Genomic DNA, 25,332 nt, shown 5'->3' on the forward strand with positions numbered 1-25,332 from the left:
AGCTTTCCCATCCATAAAAGCAGTTGATCACTGTAACTGTGGCCACAGTGGCTTTCAGTGTCTTTCAGTGTATTTCTGAAATTCCCACTCACAAAGCTGTATAATGATGTTTGTATTATGGCCATTTCATACTGATTCAATGATATATTGTAGTGTAGTGCCCCATGTGTTTTGGACATTGTCCTCTGTGAATTCTTACTTAAACTCATCATTCATGGGAGTGACAATCTGCTTTACTTTGAATTGGGGGATAACACCACTAATATTCTGAAGAAAGCACACCAGAGGCTACTCTCTTTAAGATAACAAAAATTGTGGCGGAAATCTATAAAGTGAGATTAAAAAATAAGGACATTAAAGTTATCTTAAAGGACTCCTCTCTTCAACAACCTTTTAATTTCCTTCTTTCTCGCAAAATATAAAGAGGGTCTAAGACCTTGTAAAGAATTTGTGCAATAGGGCAGATGTTTAAAGCACTTGGATGTTGCTGCTAATTTCCCTACATGTGCTAGTGTTGTAATTATGGTATTATATTTTACATGAGCCATTGTTTAAGTAAACAAAGCAAACAAATCTGAGTAAATAATCACCAGTCTTGTCACTTGTCTGCACTTAAGTCGGTCTGATTTGAGTCTGTTGTTAAATGTTAAAAAATTTATGTTAAAAAATAAATAAATTGGACCAACAAACAAGTGATTTTGATTCCAAACATCAGCACTACAGCATAGCTTTAATTTATACTGTACATACAAAACAGAAGATCTTCAGGAATTACAAGTATTAAAATAGGTTTGTATTTCTATATATCAATAATGTTTACAGTGTCACCCTTTGAAGACAGGAATTAAATGAGATCAGAAATAACAATTACAGTATATACAGTACAATTAACCTTGATACCTACAGCATTAACATTACTCTACAAAAAGATTTACGAGCCAACAATTGATGCTTTTTGCTCATTTGATCAGAGATCTGAGAAATAGCTTAAGTTTCATCAAATTCCACTTGTCAGTTGATGTGGGATTTGACTGGTGGAAAATTCACCCCTAATATTACAGAGGCTACTTTTAAACCTAATGGTTAATGTTTGGCTAGCGATACCCTGCATATAGCAGCAAACCAAAAAGCAAAAAGCAAACCTCACATTTCATTGCAAAGGGACCCAAAAGAAAGTTTTGCATAGCCAACTGAAACATATCACTGGTGTGGTTTCAAAATGCTACACATTCCCACATTAATCTGCCTCTTAATATTAATCCATCTGTCAGAAAACCATTAAATACATTACTCAAGGGTTAGAAAGATGTAAGAAAACAAAAAAATGTTACCATTTTTACAGCATCAATAAAAAATAAATCAAATTTAGAGAGGAAAGGCAAAAGGCTTGATACAATACATCGTCATAATGCCAGAACATCACTGACTTCTATCTTTATTTGTTGCTGAATAAGAAAGTGTGCCTCAGGAATATATATATATATATATTTTTTTTTTACTTAAGAGCATAATTATGTTGATAGCAAGTCTGGTAGCTTTCAAATTAGTGATGCAGCTCAATCCGGCTACAGAAGGGAATGAAACTTCTTGTTTTTTGTATAACTGGACTTTTGTCAGGTGTTTTTTCCAAGAAACTGTTGAGGGAGAGAAAGAAAAATGCTCTTTGTTTCTGTGATGATTCTGCAGGCTCAAGAACATACCACTGTTAATACAATAAAGAATGGGGAAGAAAAACATCCAGTATTTTGTATTCAGTCAACACACCAATAGTTGGAGCTCACTGCATTTTCCCATTTACAATCTGTTATCCTATGGTGTGGAGGTTGGCTGGGTCAAATATGCTGATGCACCAGGCAGAAGCAGTTAATTAAGATCTACAACTTCAATTAGCCATTAGACCAACACAATGAAACATACATTCTGTTTTATATATCATAGATAAATTGAAATGGCAAATACAGCCTAGGCAGTTAACTCCCCACAGTACTAGTATTAGTACTGTAGTGTAATAAGTACTGTAGTATTCCCTTGATCTGGTAAGACTGGGTTTCAAAGACACACGCTCTCATCTGGGGCAATGGACAGGAATATACAACAATCTTTTTCATGTAAGACATTTTAACATGTCACAGTTGGACAGGCACAGGTGTAAATAATAAAATTAATGATTGCTGAATTCCATTTCCAACTGCTTTGGTCCTGCTATGATGCATGCTGGATCAATGTCTACATGGTTTAGTGGGACACACAGAGTTATTGTTAATGTTATTAGTAACGTGTGCTTTTTCTACTGTGACAAGTCGAAATGTCTGCTGTGAAAAAGGCCTATTTTTAACAAAACATGATTTGACCATCTGAGAGATCAATAACAGGTTATTAATTTAACAACATTATGCAATACAGATCAAAGTACAAGCCAAACATTAAAATTCAAATGATTAAAACACATAAGATCCATCACCAAATGCTTTTAGACAAGATTATCTCATTTGGATCAAGTCAAAACCAGCCCGGTCTGTTATTAGGAAATCACTCTGTGCTTATGTGAAGAATCAGTGTAACATGTTAGTTGTGAACACAATTTTATTAATTAAAAGCCACAAGAAATTGTAGCTGCAACTTGTAAAACAAAAGCATTACAATAATGTATAATGCCCAATTTTAACTGGAACCTGGTGAAAAGCTGAAATGGTTGAAATCATTTGTGTCCAGACAGAACAAACTGCATTTTACAATCTATGGTTACGTAAGTGTAATGGTGATAGCTGGAAATGGCTACACACACTGTCACTGCATCTGCATTGTTGTCCAGTTTTCAACCCTTGACACAACACAAGTACAAAGAGAGAATAAACACAGCATGAATATAAACATAAATCTCTGTAGTTATAAAGTTTACAATACCGTAAAATATCAACGTTTCTACTAATTTCCTGTTCTCTGCACCATTAATAAAGATTTTGGTACAGTTTTAGTGAGGCTTTCCAGAATCTGACAGGTTAAAGCGGTTGGTGTCGAATACCCGTTCAAGGAAGATACTCAAGACTATGGTCAACTATACATCCCCCCCCCCCCCCCCCCCCAATATCATTCATACAGTAGATTATCTAAAATGTCTGTGAAATTCTCTGTATGTATGTTGCTTGTACATTCTCTCACATCTAAATGCATGTCATATAAAATACTAATGAAAATAAGAATAACTGTACTGCTTTATAATGATATGAATAAAAGTATAACTTACATTTACATAATGACGAACATGGTGTTAATAGAGGCAATCCTTTCTAATTTAATTTATGGATACAACTTTATCAGGATGTTTTTTATTCATTTGAAACAAGGGTCCTACGTATTTCAAGGTACAAGAGCTCTGAGTAAAAAAAGAAAAAAAGATTTAGTTGCATCACCATTTCCTGTAAATGAGGGTGCAGCCTGCCAGTCGCCTGCAGAGGTTTACTTTCTTGTGCGTTAGTATGTGATTGTACAATCTTCTGGATACTTTTCATGTGTGCACATACATTTTTCTTGTGAAAATAAATATACAATTTACATGAAAGTTAATGAACATCTATAAATGACCAAAAGGGTCCCTTATGCACTTCGAGGAAAGCTAAAGTAATCTAAAGTAATCGAATAGAAATTAAAGAAGCCTCTAATTCCCAGAGGTCTACTTCACATTACTTTACCTGAGCGACTATACAAACCGTTTGATTTCTGCACTTACTCCAAAAAGGAACACAAACTATTTGTTGCCATTTCACAATGCACAACACCAAGCAGATGGCCTATCATTTTACCTTAACATCAATAAGATAAACAGCAGATATGGCTCTGCTCATGCTTAACTCTGTTTCCATTTCTACCTATTGCACGACTGCAAAAATCACTATTTCAACTGAATGTGTTGATGTTTCAAACAGCCACAGTCAAGACCTGCTCAGAATTTTCTGATTAGAATTGTTAGATGGTGAGTAAAGAACTGCACTAGAGATTGACATAACTTTCAACAAATATTAAATCAGAGATAACCGGCTAAGAGCCTGATGCTGGTATTTAATATCATCATAATAATGTCAGCATCTACACAAAAAAGAAGTACAAAGGGCTCCAAGAAAACTACTTGTCCTTATGAAACCAAAACCTTTTAGCAGTCCGTTTGAGAGCAAAGAGCAAGGATGCTCTCTGCTCACCAGAAAAAAAAACAAACAAACAAACAAAAACTTCAATGCTATAACCAATCCTTGACCAGACGGGCAGAAAGTAGTCAGTGTTCCTGCTGGATGCCATGTCTGTCACAGGTTTCATACAGCCCTAGAGTGTGACATCAAGTTTGCAGTCACTCATTGACATCCCAGATTTCAGAGAGCAGCGGGGGAAGCTTCTTGTCCTGGAGGCGAAGGGCAAAAACCTGCTCAGAGTGGACGCTACTTAGTGTACGGAGGCTCACCAGCTTCATCAGCATACGAGGAAACATCAAGTGATCCTGAGGAAACCATTGAAACAAAATTATTAACTATTAGGAGAAGACAGGAGACTTTCAGCCCTACAATCACTTCTGCAACACATCTGTAGGAATGAATTTATCTTGAACTGTAGCACTTTAAAGATTTAGGTGGCTTATATTTAGTAGCTGCATTACAGTAATACAGTTTCTTATCTAGCACACAGCTGCTCTTGTAACTGTTCAAACCCCCAATTGTCTGAACAACAAAAAAAAAAAGTTACTCAATGTGCTTGTTGTCATGACAACAACCAGGTTATGCTGACATACTGTTGGCCACAATTGAAGAGGTTATGTGAACCGCTTGGCACTTACATTTGGTCTCTTTATCATGATGTAAGAACGCAGCGCATCCACATAGGGCTGCTGTAGTCTCTCCACTAGATCATGATCCTGCACATTTGGCCGATCTAAACAGAGTTTGCCGTACAAAACAAACAGATTTTATTTAAATAGATTTTTATTACAAATTATCTGATTTTTGGGGGTTAAAAAGTGTTTCATGCTTTCTGAAAAATGCAACCCCTTTGTCCCTTAAAGAATTGACATGGGCAGCATTAGTACTAAATGCATTTTCACTTTGACCAGGATTCACTGCAGGTTGTGTAGTTTATGAAATCTGACCTGCAGAAAAGATGTTTATGGCGATGAGCAGCGCATATTCGGCCTCATCCAGATGCAGATCATTCATTCCTTTTGAGAACTCAAAGATGGGGTTAATGAACTCAAACTGAAGCCCTGAGGAGGTGAGGGGGACAAAGAATCGAAAAAGTTAAAGAAGGAAATGCAATAATAAAACAGAGGGCTGTAATGGAGGGCAGAGGAATGTAATTATTGGAAACTGTGAAATAAGAGGAACAAATGTTTCTTTTTCTATATAAATCAGATATCAAACATAACATTTTGTTAAAGCTATTCACAGCATTTATGAGTTTCATGTTGCTTTTCATATCTGATGGTATCTGTCTAGTTGTAATAGTTTTTTGTTTGTTTGTTTGTTTTTTTAAACAAAATGATGGAAAACAGGAAATCAGCTTAAGTGATACCTTGTGTTCAAATAAAAAAATTCTTTCATAAAGGATTGATGAGCAGAAATGAGTAAATGCACCTGCTTTGGCAAAATCCTCCTTATTATAGCTGAAATCCTTCAGAAATGTAATGCTATCGATAGCGGGATTGTACCGCCGAGATGTTTCGAGAAGCATAATCTGAGGGAGACAAACACATCTTGGTGAAAGGAATATTAATATACAGCCAAATTAAGACAAACTGATTTGCAGAGATATTCAGAGAAGCTGTCAAAATTATGCATGAAGCAACTAAGTTTTCACAACAGCATTGCTAAGGAGTGGCATGTCTATTTGAGCAAGCAATCAATTTTTGACTGTATTACTAATTTATTTAACATATGCTATAATTACAAACAAATATTCATAATCTTACTACCATATATTTAAATAACTCCACTGTTCTTCCTTCTAAAACGTTGCAGCATTTAGTTCACTTGTAACATACTCAAGAAGTGACTTAAAATCACTAATGTGCAGCTACAATGCCTTGCATTAAAAATTAAACCTAAAATTAAATAAACAATGTCTCAGGATAAGTAATAACAAACCTCAATGGTAGATGTTTTCAGTAGAGCAATCTGATCCTCCCTTGTGAGCTCCAGGAAACCAGGAAGCTGCTTAGCAAAATCCACAATCTCCTGGACTGACATGATTGCTAGCTCAGTGAAGTGTGCGAAACGCTGCTGACGCACTTCTCGGTTCTGCAAGTCCTGGCTCTGTGGCCACGGCTGTTGGATGCATACACAACAATATTAACACACACACGCAAATGTATGAATTGATTAGCATGCAGAGTTAACATTCCCGATGTGTTTTAAAAATAGCCAAGCAGCAGGCACAGCAAAATCTAGGTTAAACCTGGACAATTAAATGTTGCCACCGTAAACCACCCAAAAGTAATTCCAAAAGGAATTCATGTTTATTTCTTTGGTCATATCCAGGGATGCAACCTCAGGCCAAATTAAATGGGGATAAAATGTTCATGTGACTCTTCTAGACATTCCAAATGTCAAATTCTGATAGTTAAACGAGTGATTTCAACTCTAAGTGTAAGCTATGGCATAGCTTTGACGCAGAAATATAAATCAGGCTTCAAGTTTGCATCCCACATATCTTTAAGTAGGCCTACTGAATTTAGCAATACGTGGGTGTAATAAAAATCACCGGTTACTGTACGGTTAATATTACACGAGAGACGATGCACTGGTCAAAAACAACCCAAATCTATCCTGTAAGACGTTCACTTACTGTCACTTTTGGTCGTTCAAGGAAAGACCTCTTGTTGCATTGCTTCTGCATGGCCACCAGCTTCTCAATCATCTCCTGCTGCTGTGGATCCAGTGGGGCTGCTTCCTGTGGAGGGGTGGGTGTGACCACTGTGGACGTGCGGGCTGTTTCCTCCTCGTGCTGCTTCTTCATCTTCTTTAGCCTGATTTGTTCCTCAGAGAGCACACCTACAGGTCAGAAGAGGGATGCACATCTTGACTAAAGCTTAATCCCTGAATTAATAGGATGTTGCAATCCCACATGCCACAAAGCAGAGGAATTTAAATTTTCTCCATCTCTGATTCATTTGGCATACACTCACATTGCTCCAGCATGCCTGCCTCCCGACACTTGCGCAGGCGGCACTGCTGGCACTTGCGGCGCATGTACATGTCCATTTCACAGCGGCCGTTGTTTTTGCAGGAGTACTGGGCACTTTTAATGACGCTGCGTCGAAAGAAGCCCTTACAGCCCTCACAGCTCAACACATTGTAATGGAAACCAGAGGCCTTGTCACCACACACACTGCACACCTCATTGCCAAGCATCTTTGGAGCAGGCCCCTTCTTTCTCTTCACTGGCTGACCATCTACAAACACATAAAAAAAAGGGAGATGAGAAACCATATGGAAGTACAACAATTGCATTCGTGGAAATTCTCTGAGGCAGCAACTTGTATACAGAGGGTTATTTGATGTGTGCTGGAGGCTGTCGGCCCGTCTAACCTCGTTGGAATGAATAAAAATTGTTGAGTCCGTCTGGACATCCTATCTAAGCAGAGACAGCTCTTTATGCAAAGCACCCAAGTACATAACTGCGTGATAATCAATGCAAATTCACTGAGTCAAGCAAATCCTGTCATGTGTCTTAATAGATAGGATGAATAGGCCTCTATTCGATTGTACTAGTGTACAATTAAGATAGAGATTTAAAATTAACTTTTAAACTAAAATAAGTATGCAAACAATTATAGCATAAAAAGGGTCAAACTATAGGCAAAACATGTCTGACATTAAGACAAGATAAGCAGGAGAAGACTGATTAGTCTATTCTAAGGAAGTTGTCAAACCAGTCCAAGTATGCACACAGACATACTTAAAGATACAAAGACACACACACACACACACACACACAAAAGTCATAAGTGTCTGTGTAGAGTCGGGCGATATGGACCAAAGTCATGTCCCGGTACTGCTAGGAAGAACTCCTTTACCTGGTTTGTGCTTGTAAAATATCCACCATGTCACGACTTGTAACGTAATAACTCTCTCTGAAAAATGCTATAATGTGTCGCCAAATCTACCTGGGCGGCCCCCCAAAGTAAAGTGTATGTGTGGGAAACACTGACTGAACCATAGTTCTTCTTTTTACAAGCCAGGTCTTCAGCAATGTCGACCAGCACTGAATCTCCCTCCATGTTGTTAAGAGACTTTTGGGAGTACACGGCTGCGTGCACATGCAGAGGGAGGGGCGGGGCTGCACAGTGAGGGAGAGAGAGAGGAGCAAATGCTGGCAGGAGTTTACGTATTAATTAACTCAACATCAAACTATATTGGTATAAACCGTATTGTCTAATTTTACATCTCTTTTGAAATTATATTGGTATACCTCATTATACCATTATACCACCCAGCCCTAGCTCTGTGTACATTTTCAGGATGTTGATAAACTCAGCGATGTCCTGTTTTCCCTCAATGACTAATAGTACTGACTAAAGCAGATTTACTGACAATGCACATTATTTTTCCAGATATACAACTAGACACTCCCTCTGAAATAGGATGTGTGATATTTAGTTTGGTTTAGTTTATTAATCCTGTATTTAATTCAGTTTCTTTCTTAGTTTTTTTCCTTCAATACAAATATTCAAGTGTAATGTCCGTTCTGGAGAAACACATTAATGTTCCAACAAGGTACTTTTCTCTCACCTATGCTGGCAGATGTGTCACCTGCAGCTGGATCCAATTTAATATCATTTGGCTCTATTGGCAGAGATGTGCTCATCTCGGTCAGTGAAGGGCCATTATGAGGGGGGACGGGGAAGTCATTGGGGTGGGAGAGGTCCGCCAGAGACAGTAGGCCGTCATGCTTCATTGTGGTGCTCCCACTGCTCTCCTCAACCATGCAGTCCAGTTGCAGCTCAGAGGCCCCATCAAACACCTTATTCTCATCTTGCAGAGAAGACACAAACACATTCACCAATGTACATTGTAGTGTCCAAAAAAAACATGGATGTTGATAAGCCAAAAGCTGGTACACAACAGAAACACACACGATATAATAATACTCATATCATATTATGAGAATAAATACTATTTTTATTCTTATTTTTTTAAGCTTATAATTTGAATTTCTGCTCTTTTGTTAGAGACTATAGTATCAAAGTAGTTATGCGCCACATATGGATGTACAGTATTTCAGAAAACTGATTCAGCAGAAACGCATGCATGAATTAGATTTTATTTAAAAAAAATTTGTTTTATGTGGACAAGATAATAGAATAACAAGAAAGTTATACAACCTTTGTGGCAGAGTACAATAAAAACAATGTACTGAGAGGACTGAACCCTGTCCTGTTTGATCTCACAAAGTGGACTAATACAGAAGTGGTTCCTCTTACCATGACCAACATCTGGGATATCAGTCACAGACAGCGTGGACATCTTCTGCACAGCAGCTTGTCATTACGAAATCAACATGTACCTGTGCAATAAAAATAGTCATACTAAATTATAATGTCAATTACATATATAACCAAATCAAATTCCTCAAGCATAAAGAAAATACCCTGAAATAAATAATTGTGTGTGTTCCCTCCCTCCAGGGAAATCCAGCTACATAAAAACTCAGTGGGATTGGACAGGGACTCAGAAAATAGACTGCTTGGTCCCAGCTCGATCATAAACTTTAATGGGGTTTTTTTGTTGTTTTTTTAAAAAGCCGAATGTCCTGGTCTTCTCGGACAGTCGGCCTGTTTGCATTGCATGTAGTCAGTCATCAAGCAGACCAACATTTTCCAATGAAGAGATGGATGGAGATATGTTACACATTCAAAATAAGGATGTGGTTAAATAACAAATAGCAGGGAATTTATTATGATCTTGCAATGCAGTTCTTAGACAGATCTAAAACATGTCTTGGAATCAACTCAGATCCTGCCAATGAGAATGTGTGTACGAGAAAGCCAACTTGCTGCAAAAGCAGAAATGAAAGTTTGTCATGCGCTACATATTGATGCACTTCAGGAAACTGATTCAGCACAGACACATACATGATTTTAGGCTATTCTTAATACGCCCGCATGAAGAAAAAGTCAGTTTAAAAATACAGGCTTTCTGTTATTTGTTGTGACAAATAAAAATGTCATAATACCTTATATGTTTATTATGTTATATCATACAGTACAGTATTTAAACACCCATTTTTTTTACAAATTCATGACTATTATATAAATTGCCAGTTTATAAAGTCCAACTAACTAAAACTAATCCGGCCTAATACAACAGTCCTGTACATAAAAACCTAACTTTTATACTTAAGGTATTTGGGATATTTAGTCCTTTCCTCTTTGATGTGAACCAGGTGGATAAAATAGCCAGATGTAGGGGATGTATATTGCTGTAAAATACAGTGAATTAAATTCTTGACAAATTAAGGTGCATAGACCACAATCACCACATAGATTTCCATCTATTATAATTTACCTTCCTAAATATATTGCAAATGCACAATCTAAATTTCTTTCGTTAATGTTAGACGACACCTGCAAGCCACTATAGCCAGTCATTTTCCTGATAAGCTTCTCAATACCCAGTAAAGCGGTTATTGTTGCAGCAGTCCAAGATAAAAGCTTTCGCACAGGAGATAGTACTGTTTTTTAATAATAGCAGTTATGACTGTGTTCACTTAATGTTGGTTAATATTACTCTAAAATGAGGCAAAGTAGGACTAACAATATATTTGCCTTCAAAATATCCATGTCAGCATTTGGCAGCGTCTCAAATTTGCAGGGAAGACTTCAAGACTAACCTATATATTTCGATTAAAACAACTTTTCAGTTTCCACTGACAATTAAAAAGCATTTTTACTATAGATAACATCAACTCACTAGTGTTGGACTGGCCTTACCTCTGAAGTTGATGTCTTATTTATCGTCTATCCATCTTGCCTATGCGAGTCCACAATCTCACATTTAGCAATATCCCAGAACTGACGGAGGACTTGCTTGCCTGATGAGCCTTGGGGATGGCAAAAGCCTTGGGACTTATTCGCCGGAAGTTAAATGACTCAATATCTTGAAGAGTGTGAGTAGGAAAGAAGATGACTCCCCTTCTACAATGCCCAATGGGAGACAGGAGGGAAAACAGAGCGAGAGAGAGAGGGAGGAGGAAGGGTGAAAGAGGGAACACATGAGGTTACTATTGGTCATTTGCGTGGCTTTTAAATCCTCAGAGAATTATGGTACTCCAGACTTTTCCTCTTTGATTATTGAGTATTTAAACAGTCCATTTTACTCAAACAGCCTCATACCAAAGTTATACCTAAGGATCACCCCATCTTTTCTCCAGTTCTTTCAAAATATCACTAGTATTGTGGTCCCCTGCTTAACATCCCAATCTCTAAAAGGATGTAACCACTCACAAAAATGTCACACTGTATGAAAACATTACATGTAGCTTAAATGTGTCAATCATTTAAGTGAAACAGAGGCTAATCTGGGACTATCGAAATTCAGAACAAATATTCACATATTGAGAATCCACAAATCAAAATGTAAAATGTCAGCATAGTGGATCATAAGTCTATGCTTGTTTGACTTCTGTCATACCAAGCTCTAATGTCAGTTACAGACAATAGGTCTGGTAATCAAAGGTATCGAGTTTTATTGGGCGAATTCACATTCGTTGGTTGTAAAACCTTTCTATTCTGCCTGTGACCTCATGTCATCTCCACCCCAATCTCTATTCAAGTCCAATGTCCCCTGCATCTTATCAGCCAGTCACCTTTGCCCATGTGCATGTTTTCATAGACTGCTGGAAATGAAATGAACGTACCAACAAAATCAATAAAGCAAAAGCTAAATCTAAACTCTGATTATATTTAAAACAGCATGTTATGCTCATAATGTTAGAAAAAATGTTGTGAACACTTAAGGGACCTGGTTTCGCCGTTTTAACCTTCTATAATTGATTATACCAAACCAACTTATCTTACACATGTCAAGTAGATCAAATTAACCTCAGTTTGCTCCATGGCAAACAATTTTATATTTCAATTAGGTTTGTAATGCCAAGACAATATCTTGCTGGTACACCACATTAGACTGCTTACAACAAAACAAGCAAGTGGAAATATAACTGACTTCAGATTTTGCTACTCCTGCTGAAGCAAGTACTCAATTAATCACTTAGTCAACCATTTAGGTAATCAATCCCTCATTGTCATTTTCAATGCGGAAAGGCTAAACTGGTTCCAGCTCCTCACATGAGATTATATGCTGGTTTTCTTAGTCTTCTATGATTGTTAGTTGATTACTTTTTGGTTGTGGACTACTGGTTGGAAAAAAACAATTTTAATATGCAAATTTATAGAAACTGGGTCATTATAATGGACATTTTTCACTATTTTCTGACATATTAGACCCAAAACAAACTGATCTATAAAGTAGTACATTAAGTGGCAGATTGACTGAAATTAAGTCCTATTAGAAACACTGCTGAGGACATTAACTAAGCCTGAAAAAATTGCAGAGACCATGTTGGTGGGTTGCAGAGGCATTGTGAGAAAGCTGTGTACATAAATGCCTCCTAGTCAGTAAACTAAACATCGGCATACAAATAAAGTCAGCATGACTGAGTGGGAAATGTCCCTTTCTCAAAGTACCAACGGATGTAACGCCCTTCGGTGAAGCAAAAATGGACTATCATACTCAGCAACAACTTGGTGTGAAAGCCAAGAGTCAGTGGTTTCAAGAGTCACAAACTGAATTAAAGTTCCCACCAACACACTTGTGGAAGAAGAAGTACATTCAGGGCTTCAAGCCCTTGCAGACCCTCCTAAAATGTTTTCACTTCTTCTGACTAAAGGACCTCTGCTCTGGGTAACATTGGGTGGAGCTGTGCTGGGAGCTATGTACGGTCACCGACCTAATAAAAATCAACTATAAAGATGTAAGTAAGTCTGACTGACAACAGGTGCAATATATATCAAGTCTGTACACGCCCACACGGAGTACTTATCAGAAAAAAGAAATGAAACCACCTGTGAGGTGGACCACGGAGATTTAGGGGCTTCAATTACAACCTGGTTTAGACGCACGTACACATTACAACCAGGCATATTTAGCAACGAACAACTTGTAAGACTAAACTGTCACAGCCTGGCAGCCTTTGTGAAGCTAAATTAGCTTCGGTGGTTAGTTTGTTAGCTTAGTTGTCAACTGGCAATGCATGTTAGTACCGTTGTTTCGCAATCGTGTTATGCAAACACCTAAAAGAGAAAGTCGCGACTAAAAACACATTTACGAAGTTTCTTGGTTACACCAAAGTGTGCCGTGGTTTTGACCACAGACTTCATGCTAACATTAGCCAAGTTAGTTAGCTAGTTAACAACCTTAACTGTCCGTAGCTGGTAACGTAGACACGTAACGTTAGTTAGCTAGCTACAAGTTCGGCTTGCAAACATTAACGTTAGCTACATCAACGATATGAGTGTACCAAGTTAATTCGCAAGCCTTCAATCATAGGATGTTCAGCGTTACGTGAGATTAGCTTCACAGTCAATCCACGCAAGGCCAATATCGTTAGCCTAACACCCCCGCACTCGAAAGAAACTCCCTTTTAACAGGTTCAACTTAGCTAACGTTAACTGCACATTGGGGAAGTGGTGTCCGAAAAAAGGCAAAACTGGTTGACTTACCAAAGACTTCTGCGTTTGCAAGTACTTGTTAGTAAATCTAGGCTACTCCGGGGGTCCGTGGCTGTTGACAGCGGCTTTGACAACCGAAGCTAGCATGTTAGCCAGCGTAGTTATATCATGTGATTGAGCAGCGGCCCCGGGTAGCTCAGCTGCGGCTGGCGCAGCAGGAGACACATTTCATCAGAGAAAGAGGTGTTTACAACCCTGTGCTCGGTCTCACAGGCCACCACCCATGGTAATGTTCAGGTACAGGGAACTTACAAGTAAATCAAAAAAATAATATTGACATATAGCGTTACCAATAACTGACCCCCCCCGCGCCTTTTATAAATTATAAATTGTTAGCTGTCCTAGTTCCCATTAGGTAAGGTGCACACAGCTGACTAACATGATAGCTTAATATTTCCAGAGACCCTGAACCAATCAATGTCTTAAAAGGTTTTCCCATAGGGCTTCCCGTGTAAAGGAATATTCACCATGAGCTAAAAATGAACTACAATAAGACATGTAAGTTATTGAAACTAGATTTTGACATTGAACCCTCTGAAAAATATATACAATATAGTAATATCTGCAAGATATGTGCTTTAATTGATATTATACTTTTTTTTTATTATTTAATTTTCAATTAATCGAATAACCTGAAATCAGCTAACACAATGAACTCAGTGATTGCATTGTATTTTTGTATGTATCAAACTGTCATCCATTTCACATTGATAGACATAATGTATTGTGCTATTGTATGTAGTTTATTTGTTGTTCACTGGATGTTTTGTGTCTTTTTGCAATTTAGCTGCTAGCTAACTGTGGTACAATTACTTTAATTGTGCGCTGTCCCTACAAAACAAACAAACAAAAAACTGTAACCATGTTTCAGACAAGTCTAACTCAGGACAATAAGACCCAGAGTAACGACCCCTATGCTGAGAGCATCCAAAAGAATAAATAGGATAAAGTGTGTTTGCTGATATTATCCTGTAGAACAACATGTCTGAATAGTATTATTAATTATTTTTAGCTGTTCTCTTCTTTTTTCCAAAACCAAGTGCAGAAAACTCAATTTGAAATCTGCTAGGCAACCCATAGAGTGGGAGGCTGGGTTGGCCTAAAAAACAAACAAAAAACATTTAAACTGCTTATTTCATCTATGAGAAACGTGTAGTACACATTCATATACTAACAAATAATTGGGCACATATACTAAACATTTTAGCGTCATTCATGCCAGCAACCACTGACAACTTGTATTACAGAAGATGTATTCCGGATAACTTACTTTTAAATTATAAATAATGTGTCCTACAGTATTATATCATATACAGGTGAAACTCAAAATTTGCATATTGTGCAAAAGTTAGTTTATTTCAGTACAACTTAAAAGGTGAAACTAATATTATATAGACTCATTACATGCGAAGTGAGATATTTCAAACCTTTATTTGATATAATTTCGATGATTATTGCTTACAGCTTATGAAAACCCCAAATTCAAAATCTCAGAAAATTAGAATATTACATGAAAAAAAGAGAAAAAAAGGATTTTAAATAGAGAAATGTCAGCCCTCTGAAAAGTATAATCATGCATATGTACTCAGTACTTGGTTTGTGCCCCTTTTGCATGAATTACTGCCTCAATGCTGCGTGGCATGGATGCTATCAGCCTGTGGCACTGCTGAGGTGTTATGGAAGACCAGGATGCGTCAGCTCAGGCGAGTTTGCTGGCCAATCAAGCACAGTAATCCCATGGTCATTGAACCAGGTTTTGGTACTTTTGGCAGTGCGGGCAGGTGCCAAGTCCTGCTGGAAAATGAAGTCCGCATCTCCATAAAGCTCGTCTGCTGAAGGAAGCATAAAGTGCTCTAAAATGTCCTGGTAGACGGCTGTGCTGAATCTGGACTTAATAAAGCACAGTGGACCAACACCAACAGATGACATGGCTCCCCAAACCAACACAGACTGTGGAAACTTCACACTGGACTTCAAGCATCTTGGATTGTGTGCCTCTCCATTCTTCCTTCAGACTCTGGGACCTTGGTTTCCAAATGAGATGCAAAATTTGCTCTCATCAGAAAAGAGGACTTTGGGCCACTGAGAAACAGACCAGTTCTTTTTTTGCGGACGACACCACCCTCATTGGGCTCATCACAGGTGGGGACGAGTCCGCCTACAGGTGGGAGATCGACCATCTGGTGACCTGGTGCAGCCAGAACAGTCTGAAGCTCAACGCTCAGAAGACAGTGGAGATGGTCGTGAACTTCAGAAGGAGCACAGTCCCACCCTCCCCCATCATCCTGTGTGACTCCCCAGTCACCACTGTGGACTCCTTCCGCTTCCTGGGCACCATCATCTCCCAGGACCTCAAGTGGGAGCTGAACATCACCTCCATCATCAAAAAGTCCCAGCAGAGGATATACTTCAGCTGAAGAAGTTCAGCCTGCCAAAGACAATGATGGTGCACTTCTACACCGCCATCATTGAGTCCATCCTCACCTCCTCCATCACCATCTGGTACGCTGCTGCCACTCGCAGGGACAAGGGCAGGCTGCAGCGTATTTGCTCTGCAGAGAAGGTGATTGGCTGCAATCTTCCTTCTCTTCTGGACCTGTACTCCTCGAGGACTCTGAGGCGAGCAGGAAAGATTGCAGCTGACTCCTCCCACCCCGGACACAAACGGTTTCAGACTCTCCCCTCTGGCAGGAGGCTGCAGTCCATCAAGACCAAAACCTCTCACCACAAAAACAGTTTCTTCCCATCTGCAACTAGCCTCATTAACAAGGCCCGGGTCCCCTACTGACACTCCCCCCTTGCAAACGATACAAATGTCTCTGCACATGTAAATACTGTTTAATCTTGTCAGTTTATATATTTATATGTACACAATATTCTCTTCCGTTATGTTACTTCTGCACGGCACAGACCCAGAATAATGCTCATGTATATATCTGTAACGTTGTTCTTCAATTCCATATTTATATATTTCCACATTTATTTATGTTGACTGTATGTTTGTCTACATGTAGCACTTTATCACCAAAACAAATTCCTTGTATGTGGTGAACACTAGTTGGCAATAAAGCTCCTTCTTCTTCTTTTCTTTAGCCCACGTAAGACGCTTCTGACATTGTTGTTCAGCAGCGGCTTGACAAGAGGAATACGACATTTGAAGTCCAGGACCCGTCTGTGTGTGGTGGCTCTTGATGCAGTAACTCCAGCCTCAGTCCACTCCTTGTGAAGCTCCGCCACACATATGAACGGCCTTTACCTGACAATCCTCTCCAGGCTCCGGTCATCCCTGCTGCTTGTGCACCTTTTTATTCCACACTTTTCCCTTCCGCTTAACTTTCTATCAATGTGCCTTGATACAGCACTTTGAGAACATCCAACTTCTTTTGCAATTACCTTTTGAGGCTTTCCCTCCTTGTGGAGGGTGTCAATGATGGTTTTCTGCACAACTGTCAGGTCAGCAGTCTTCCCCATGATTGTGAATTCCACTGACCCAGACTGAGAGACCAATTAAAGGCTCAGGAACCCTTTGCAGGTGTTTTGGATTTATTAGCTGATTAGAATGTGACACTTTGAGCCTACAATACTGAACCTTTTCACAATATTCTAATTTTCTGAGATTTTTAATTTGGGGTTTTCATAAACTGTAAGCCATAATGATTGAAATTATATAAAATAAAGGCTTGAAATATCTGACTTTGCATGTAATGAGTCTATATAATATATTAGTTTCACCTTTTAAGTTGAATTACTGAAATAAATGAACTTTTGCACAATATGATAATTTTTCGAGTTTCACCTGTATAGTTAGATAAATGCCCTGCGATGGACTGGCGACCTGTCCAGGATGTACCCCGCCTTTCGCCCAGTGTCAGCTGGGATTGGCTCCAGCTCCCCGCGACCCTGTACGCAGTATAAGCGGTTGACGATGGATGGATGGATGGATGGATGAATAGTTAGATAAATGTGGTTGTTTTTGACAGTGAGGAAAAGATCGCCGCTAGAGGGCAGCCTCTCCCAAGGCAAAACAGGAAGTTGAAGCGGAAATACATTTTATCTTCGCCGAGGAAGGAGCGGAAACAAACAAACGATACTCATTTTCTGCACGTTTTCTGCTCATTTTTCTGCTTTATCGCATAGTTTCGACAAAAAACACACCATGCCCGTTATTTGTGCGGCAATCGGGTGCAACAATAAGTTTGTCAAAGGCTCGGAAATACGATTTTACAGGTACGTTTTCTCCGGTTGAGCGGAAGTTTCCAGTAACGTTACCTTGCCGTTACAACTGATTTCTCACGTTAGTTTTATAGTTTTAACATTATTTAATAAGGCAGAACATAGAAGCTGTTATGGTTAACATAAAATTACATTCATTTACATTATCTCCTCTTGGCCACTGCAAGTTAAAACTAATTTTGCATCTTTTACTCGCCATGGTGCGTCAGACCTAACGTCAACTACCTCGTTGCCATAACAACATCATATCCACGAAAACACAATACGGCGTCATAAACAAACATTTGCTTTTTTTTTTTAGCCTGTTTTGAAGTCATCTACGTTCTCTCCTTTGTATCAGGTTCCCACTCAGCAAGCCTCAACTTGCCAGCAAATGGGTGCACAGCCTGGGGATGAAAAACTTCATCCCAACTGCCAACACCTGCCTCTGCTCAGAGCACTTCAGGGCCGACTGCTTCAGGGATTACAATGGCAAACAGTTTCTGAGGGAGGATGCAGTGCCCACCATATTCACCCATTCGCAAGATTCATCAAAGGTGTGGTGCGTTCACAACCGGGGTCTGTTTTATTTAAATAGTGCCAATCTCATTGTATACAAAAAACACGTTTTGTTCTGCATCTCTGCACACTGGTGGAGGCAAGTAATTTATGACCGTCAGTAATTGAATTGCAGTTATTTGATTGACCGTCACTACGGTTATATAGCTAGCTCATGCACACTGCATGAACTGGGACCTTTTAGTTCTGTGACAGCGAGCTGCCTTTTTCTAAGCTTTGTCTGAGAGGAGCCCCACAGTCTCAGGCTTGGACCCTCGTCTAGTTGCATACACATTTCTGTGACTGCAGCAACTTGCTGGTACTTTTCTCACACTGAGAGAGACTCTTTTCCCACAACAAACCTGCTACTCTGTGTCACACACAAATTACCCACAAGGTTCAGTCGGTAACATAGCAGTGTTAGGCTGTGGGCGTGCTAACCTAACTTGTTAAAAAACATAGAAACTACACCAATCAGCCATAACATTATGACCACTGACAAGTGAAGTGAATCACTGATTATCTTGTAACAATGGCACCTGTCAGTGGGTGGGATATATTAGGCAGCAAGTGAACATTTTGTCCTCAAAGTTGATGTGTTAGAAGCTGGAAAAATGGGCAAGTGTAAGGATTTGGACGAGTTTGACAAGGGCCAAATTGTGATGGCTAGACGATTGGACCAGAGCATCTCCAAAACTGCAGCTCTTGTGGGGCGTTCCTCTGCGGTGGTCACTAACTATCAAAAGTGGTCCAAGGAAGGAAAAGTGGTGAACCGGCAACTTGATCATGGGTGGCAAAGGTTCACGATCCGATCCAACAGACAAGTTACGGTAGGTCAAATTGCTGAAAACGCTAATGCTCGTTCTGAGTCATCTGGATGTCACTTTGACACGTACCACCTACCTGAGCATTGTTGCAGACCATGTACACCTTCATGGAAAAGGCATTTCTTGATGTCAGTGGCCTCTTTCAGCAGGATAATCCGCCCTGCCACAAAGCAAAAATGGTTCAGGAATGATTTGAGGAACACAATAATGAGTTCAAGGTGTTGACTTGGCCTCCAGATTCCCCAGACTTCAATCCAATTGAGCATCTTTTAGATGTGCTGGACAAACAAGTCTGATCGATGGATACCCCACCTCGCAACTTACAAGACTTAAAGGATTTGCTGTTAACATCTTGGTGCCAGGGACCACAGCACACCTTCAGAGGTCTGGTAAAGTCCATGGCTCGACAGGTCAGGGCTGTCCTGGTGGTAAAAGGGGGACCTACACATTATTAGGCAGGTGGTCATAATGTTATGGCTGACTAGTGTATATCATGTATTTATTAAGTGTTTACCTTGATAGACAAAGAGGAGCAGTGGTGGCAGAAGTACAAGTAAAAATCCTGCTCTTTGTAATCAGGAAAATGTACTTAATGTATTAAAAGTTAAAGTAGTCAATGCAGAATAGTGCTAAATAGCTCATACCCCTGTTAACATTTCCCCCAATTAAACCTGTTGTTACAAAGGTAACACTGTATCACTGTACATCATCTTTTGCAGTTTGTTTCCAGTTTACCTATGGCTGGTAGAGTAAAAAGTTAATAAAGGACCCTGTTCACAACATTAAATAGACAGTATAAATAAGTCCTCCTGTTTTGCTTTTAAAGAAAGTTAATAGGTAACTGTGAAAATTCCACAGATTGAACTGCGTAAAAGGGGCGTGATACCAAAGGAGGCAAACGTTGCAAATCAAATGGGAACACAAGCAGACAGAGACAGAGCGAGAGAGGCCACCAGTCTACGCAGAGAAAAACGAGGAGGAATGAGGGTGAGTTCTGTTTCCAATGTCTGAAATGTGGGTGGATAGTGTTGTGTTTTCGTTTTTAAAGTATTATACCAGTGTTTTAAATTTGAAAGCCATTCACTTTAAATTGTGTAACATTACAGACAATTCATTTTTTGAAGCTAAAAACCTGCAAAAATACACAAACACAACAAAGTGAGGCTGAAAAAAATGGCCAAATTGTGGCAAATGAGCTTTTTAGCTAGTTACATCTAGTGATAGTAGTTATAGTAGTGATGATAATAACTGTTCAGAAAGTGCTGTAAAGTCATCTGTATGACTCGTGTTCAGAAAACACCAAGTACACCATCAAATAGACAACTGATACTGCAGACTCTGTAAACTGTGTAGTTCACATTGGAGACCCAGCAGATGCCCTACGGTAGCATAATGAGAACAACATCAAGCACAACCTGAAGAAACAAATGAATATAGTAAATTTGCTCATGGAATTTCCTGTTGTTTTGCAGCAGTTACTGAATGCCTTTCACCTTGATCCTTTTGACTTAGTTAATTTTTTTTTTTTGACATTGAGGTTACTTAAATGAACCAGTAAAATGTTATTACCATATTGTTATAATGGGAGTTTATGCAAGGACGTCCTGCATCCAGGACATGGCCAAACCATACACCCCAGCCCGTCCACCACGCTCTGCCACCACAACAAGTTTTAAGAGTTGCATCTGGTGGAGCCTCATTTATAAATGTAATAGTAAGATATTAATATTGTCAGAAGCATCAGAGCTATAATAGAACATTCAGCAGCGTCATCATGTGAAACAAAGCCGTCTTGAAAGCTTTAAACCACATTTGGTGTTTTTCATATGTCTGTTTTCTTATGATTAACTAAAGCAAATACACAAAGTAATGCAGGGGATAATGTACCATAGAATAAAATTATTATTTATATTATTATATTTATATTATTTATTTTGACACAGGGTGGACGAGGAGGCCGTGGAGGAAAACAACTGTCTGACAGGTGAGACAGTGTGTGGGTGTTGCTTTTTAGTGAAGTGAATGAGTGTCCTTTGAAACACTGAGCTCTTTTCATCATGTAGTCCATCCCAGATAAACCTGCTTCTGTTTCACTGGGAATGATTTGCTGCTTTTTCTGACTCCATTTGTAATGTGGCCAACACCAGACTATCTTGTGAAACTGAAAAATACACGCAAAAGATATGGTGACTTATATACATTACATTTGTGACACTAACACAAGCTGTATAGCATAGGTGACACACACACACACACACACACACACACACACACACACACACACACACACACAGTAGCTTAACAGAACTGAATGAAATGCAGCTACATATTGCATTCTGAGTAGAAAGCAGCTGCATGCAGCTTTGAGTCACAATGAATCAAAATGGCTACCCCAATTTCAAAGCAGAAAGTCAGTCACAACGAAACATAGAAACTTTTAAATCTCTCTTGAAACAAAATCCACTTCACTTCTAACCATCCAGGACCTCAGCATCTTACAAACTCATATTCTTTGTTAAAATGTGGCTAAATTCACAGCTTTTACTTTCAGCTACGGTAATCTTTTGCAAACAACCAATATATGCTACCATAGTTATTGTATGTTTATGTCCGCTACAGACTACAGACAAAAACAGTGGCAGGTAAAATAAGACAAGATGTTCCCTTATTGATACCCTGAAATTCAAGTTGGCACAGCAGCACAGCGGAATATAGTGCAAAGAGTAAAGGAACAAATATTAAATATAAAATATACACGCTACATACCATCGAAAATAGAATATGAAATCCATTGTGTATATCTGTACATGTGCAAAGTCTCAGTGGTATTGTGCATTTGCAAAAATACAAAAGTTAATTAATGAGTGGTATGCTTTAGAAGGAATAATAGGTAATTTGTATTTTTAACTTTCCTAACACAGGTGACAGGCCAGTATTATTTTAAATAGATCTTAATGCTAGGACTCTTCTTGCCTCCTTGCTTGTTTGTCCAGTACCACAGCTGGCCATAGGGGGCGCAGTAGGTGGAAAATTAAGTTGACCTGTCTATTAAAACTGTATAGATGGATTCCAAGACAAAATCAGTATGCCATATGTAGGGAACTAGATGAGGCAGGTTTAGGGAATGTTGGTGCCCCAAAAATCATAAATTGCAACACTTTATGACAAAATATTTGCTGGAATCCATTAAACATCCTGAACTGATTGCATCAATCCTGTATGGATTTTTCAGAACGTATGTTTTGTGTTCTTGTTTTATGTTTTCCTTTAGGCCCTTGGCTGATTAATGAGATTAATTAAATCTAACTGTAGATGCATCCATTGTTTCATAATGATGTGAAAGACAAAACCGTCTTTCACATCATTATTATTATGTTTTTTTCAGCCCTCAGAATGTGTTTCATAAATCATTGCACTCTGTGATGTCAGTCTTTCATCCCGTGCATGCAGACAAAGCAGTGGAGCCAAGAGCAGAGTGTACGACAACAAAGGCCGACTGCTCTCTAACAGCAAGGACATGTGTGACTGTCTGGATGTGGATTGTATGGGCTGCTTCTACCCCTGCCCCGACTGCGGCTCACGCAAGTGTGGAGTCGAGTGCCGCTGCGACAGGAAGTGGCTTTATGAGCAGGTGGAGGTCGAGGGTGGAGAGATCATCCGGAACAAGTTTGCTATTTAGTTTAGGTTTTAAATGCTTAATCATGTTATTGGGATGCTTCTGGGAATCACCCTAATGTCAGTTACAAGTGTGCATGACTGAGATGCTTTTTTGAAGGAGTCTTCGGCAATAACTGATATTCATCAGGTTTTGCAAAGCTACTGCCTGTGGTAGAAACTTATGCAGGACAATGTAAGTATTCTGCTGATTGTTCAATTTGTTGTTTCTGTTTCTTTTTTATTAAAAGATTTAAATTTGTCTTAATGTTTAGTGTCTGCACTGTTAATGTGCTGTAATATCTGCAGAGATGGGAGTAACTTAACCTGTTTTAGATTTTTTTTAAATTTATTAAAACAAACCAAAAACATATTGAATCTGAAATAAGCAACTGACATCAGGACGCTAAGGAGACCAGCACGTTTTCCTCCTCCTACTATAAAACATTGATAAATCTTTTACTTTTGCATTCAATAAAAAAAACATATTTATTAAAATGAATTACAGTGTTACTGAAAGAGTTCTCGTGAACATTTTTGGTTCAACCAGTTTTTTGTTATTGTTTTTCTACATACGCTTCAAAAACATCTCCATATATTCTTGCTAAATCTACAAACATCTTGGTTCATCAGTCAGAGCTGCTAATTTGGAAACCTAACAGTTAATCCAGAAGAAGGCATACAGGTTTCAACGGTTAACAAAAACATGAAAACTTTGCAAGATCCCTGGAAAGCATCATGCTGTGTATTAAACTGGAGGCACGTTTTCAGCATGACAGTTCTAGCTTCTAGCTAACAGAATGAGTCAAAGGATCCTTCCTTCACTGAGAAAAAAAAAAGCCAGGGTTAAACCTTTAGTCCCACTGGATATCTGTCCATTGTTCAGTCTTAGACAGGGGTGTAGGCAAAGGTAATCCTTCCTGAATCACAGCATACCCTCCTTTTTTGACAGCTAAAAGTCATGATTCCATTAAGTGATGTTGAATGGAAGTAAATATACTTATTAATGTGTCTTTATCAGGGGTACAAAAATATTCTACTTATGTAAAAGTACGATTACTTTGATGAACTTTTACTTAAGTACAAGTAAAATTACAGGTATAAAAATTACTCAAGTAAAAGTAAAAAGTAGCTCATTTAAAATTTACTCAGAAAAAGTTACTTACCGGTAGCTACTGTTTTAACCTCCTAAAAGTACTTATTTATATTATTTATAGGCTACATATTGTACTTATTTAATTAACTTGCAGTCTTTTGCTCTTTGATAAAGGAACAAAGCCACATGGCACTTTTAATTTTAGTTTGTTTGACAGATACTTTGCCAAATCAATGGCGAAAAAAAAAGACATTTTATGAGAAGTTTGAGTAAGTTTAATTAGGAAACTGTGGGGGGAACAGATTATACTAACTATGGCAGGTCGCAATTGACTGGGAAAACGGGAAACACTGGACTGTATGAAGTCATCTCCCTATTTACATTCAAACAGGTTGTAATTTAAATGGGATATCATAAACGTTAAATGACTAGTTACCAGCAAGTTGCTAATGCCAACCAACATGCACCGATGTCTTTTTGGCAATTCGGAGCAAAGCATCTTACCAAACTATCAAAAAACTTATTCTTAACCACCAACGGAAGTAGGTAGGCTATTTAACTGACCTCCTCATCAGGGGTCCTCAGCTACATTTCTTAAAAGCAGAAACTGTGGGGGTCAGACATTTAATTGCCATGTTACTTTTTAATAATTTCAACTTTCGCAAAATGAACCTTTTTATTAGCTTATATCAACGTGAACAGTCTCCTTAAAAACATGGTAGGCCTAAATCCATAATGATAAATCTACATAGGCTACTACATAGGCCTACTTAACTAGAAAATGCTCTCAGACCTCAGCCCAGCCGCTATTATGCAGCTGCCCGTTGCCCATTGTGCATGAGACACCTGTAGTTACTGGAACTAACAGCAGCCTTTTGATACCACAGGGCACAGAAGTGTTTGGCCGCTAAACAAACTTTTGTCGGGCAGTTATTGGTATTGGTAAAGCTGAAGATGAACGATGCAGTTTGAACTTCAGCCCTATTATCAATAAAAGATTCAATCTCTGGCTCTGTTAACGAAATGAAGGTATCTGCTAACATATGCTGCAATTGCCCTAAATGTTGTTGCATCCTTTTGTAAATCTGTTGATAAGATGTTATTTAAGTTTATTTGGAAAAACAAAAGCCATTATATAAAAAATACTGTGATAATGAACACTATTGACTCTGGAGGCCTGAATTTCCTAGATTTTACTACACCTTCAAAATCAACAG

At 38.7% G+C, this 25,332-nt stretch overlaps 2 protein-coding genes across 5 annotated transcripts; one reads left to right on the forward strand and one right to left on the reverse strand.

Annotated features, from left to right (window-relative positions):
* Positions 1 to 2,355: 2,355 nt before the first annotated feature.
* Positions 2,356 to 13,905, reverse strand: nr1h3 (nuclear receptor subfamily 1, group H, member 3). 2 transcript variants are annotated; one of them, XM_038700505.1, is made up of 11 exons: positions 13,760 to 13,905; positions 10,970 to 11,173; positions 9,461 to 9,543; positions 8,769 to 9,011; positions 7,163 to 7,429; positions 6,823 to 7,028; positions 6,123 to 6,302; positions 5,613 to 5,712; positions 5,129 to 5,242; positions 4,820 to 4,914; positions 2,356 to 4,486 (listed from the first exon to the last, which is right to left on the reverse strand). In XM_038700505.1, exons 3-11 carry the CDS (start codon positions 9,501 to 9,503, stop codon positions 4,340 to 4,342), a joined length of 1,395 nt encoding a protein of 464 aa, XP_038556433.1. In that variant the 5' UTR covers positions 9,504 to 9,543; positions 10,970 to 11,173; positions 13,760 to 13,905; the 3' UTR covers positions 2,356 to 4,339. The 2 variants fall into 2 exon arrangements, with proteins under 2 accessions (XP_038556433.1, XP_038556434.1); XM_038700506.1 differs by lacking the exon at positions 10,970 to 11,173 and having other exon boundaries at positions 13,760 to 13,893.
* Positions 12,993 to 23,521, forward strand: LOC119889712 (ADP-ribosylation factor-like 14 effector protein). 3 transcript variants are annotated; one of them, XM_038700509.1, is made up of 5 exons: positions 12,993 to 13,011; positions 18,342 to 18,537; positions 20,224 to 20,352; positions 21,309 to 21,349; positions 22,816 to 23,521. In XM_038700509.1, coding segments are annotated over exons 1-5 (597 nt in total). In that variant the 5' UTR covers positions 12,993 to 13,009; the 3' UTR covers positions 23,045 to 23,521. The 3 variants fall into 3 exon arrangements, with proteins under 3 accessions (XP_038556437.1, XP_038556436.1, XP_038556435.1); XM_038700508.1 differs by lacking the exon at positions 12,993 to 13,011 and adding an exon at positions 14,135 to 14,266 and having other exon boundaries at positions 22,816 to 23,287; XM_038700507.1 differs by lacking the exon at positions 12,993 to 13,011 and adding an exon at positions 17,813 to 17,995.
* Positions 23,522 to 25,332: the final 1,811 nt, after the last annotated feature.

This window comes from Micropterus salmoides, unplaced genomic scaffold, assembly GCF_014851395.1.
Source record: "Micropterus salmoides isolate LMB-PRFRI ecotype aquatic unplaced genomic scaffold, ASM1485139v1 Ms_hic_scaffold_6, whole genome shotgun sequence".
In the NCBI taxonomy this organism is placed as follows: domain Eukaryota; kingdom Metazoa; phylum Chordata; class Actinopteri; order Centrarchiformes; family Centrarchidae; genus Micropterus; species Micropterus salmoides.

Bases quoted from the DNA above. Each gene is read 5' to 3' on its own strand.
- nr1h3 (XM_038700505.1), bottom strand. From the start codon at position 9,503: ATGTCCACGCTGTCTGTGACTGATATCCCAGATGTTGGTCATG. The intron at 7,430-8,768 runs GTGAGAGAAAAG...ATGTGTTTGTAG, and splicing joins TGACACATCTGCCAGCATAG to ATGGTCAGCCAGTGAAGAGA. The intron at 7,029-7,162 runs GTGAGTGTATGC...TCTGACCTGTAG, and splicing joins GGCAGGCATGCTGGAGCAAT to GTGTGCTCTCTGAGGAACAA.
- LOC119889712 (XM_038700507.1), top strand. From the start codon at position 17,925: ATGCCCGTTATTTGTGCGGCAATCGGGTGCAACAATAAGTTTGTCAAA. The intron at 17,996-18,341 runs GTACGTTTTCTC...CCTTTGTATCAG, and splicing joins TCGGAAATACGATTTTACAG to GTTCCCACTCAGCAAGCCTC. The intron at 21,350-22,815 runs GTGAGACAGTGT...CCGTGCATGCAG, and splicing joins GGAAAACAACTGTCTGACAG to ACAAAGCAGTGGAGCCAAGA.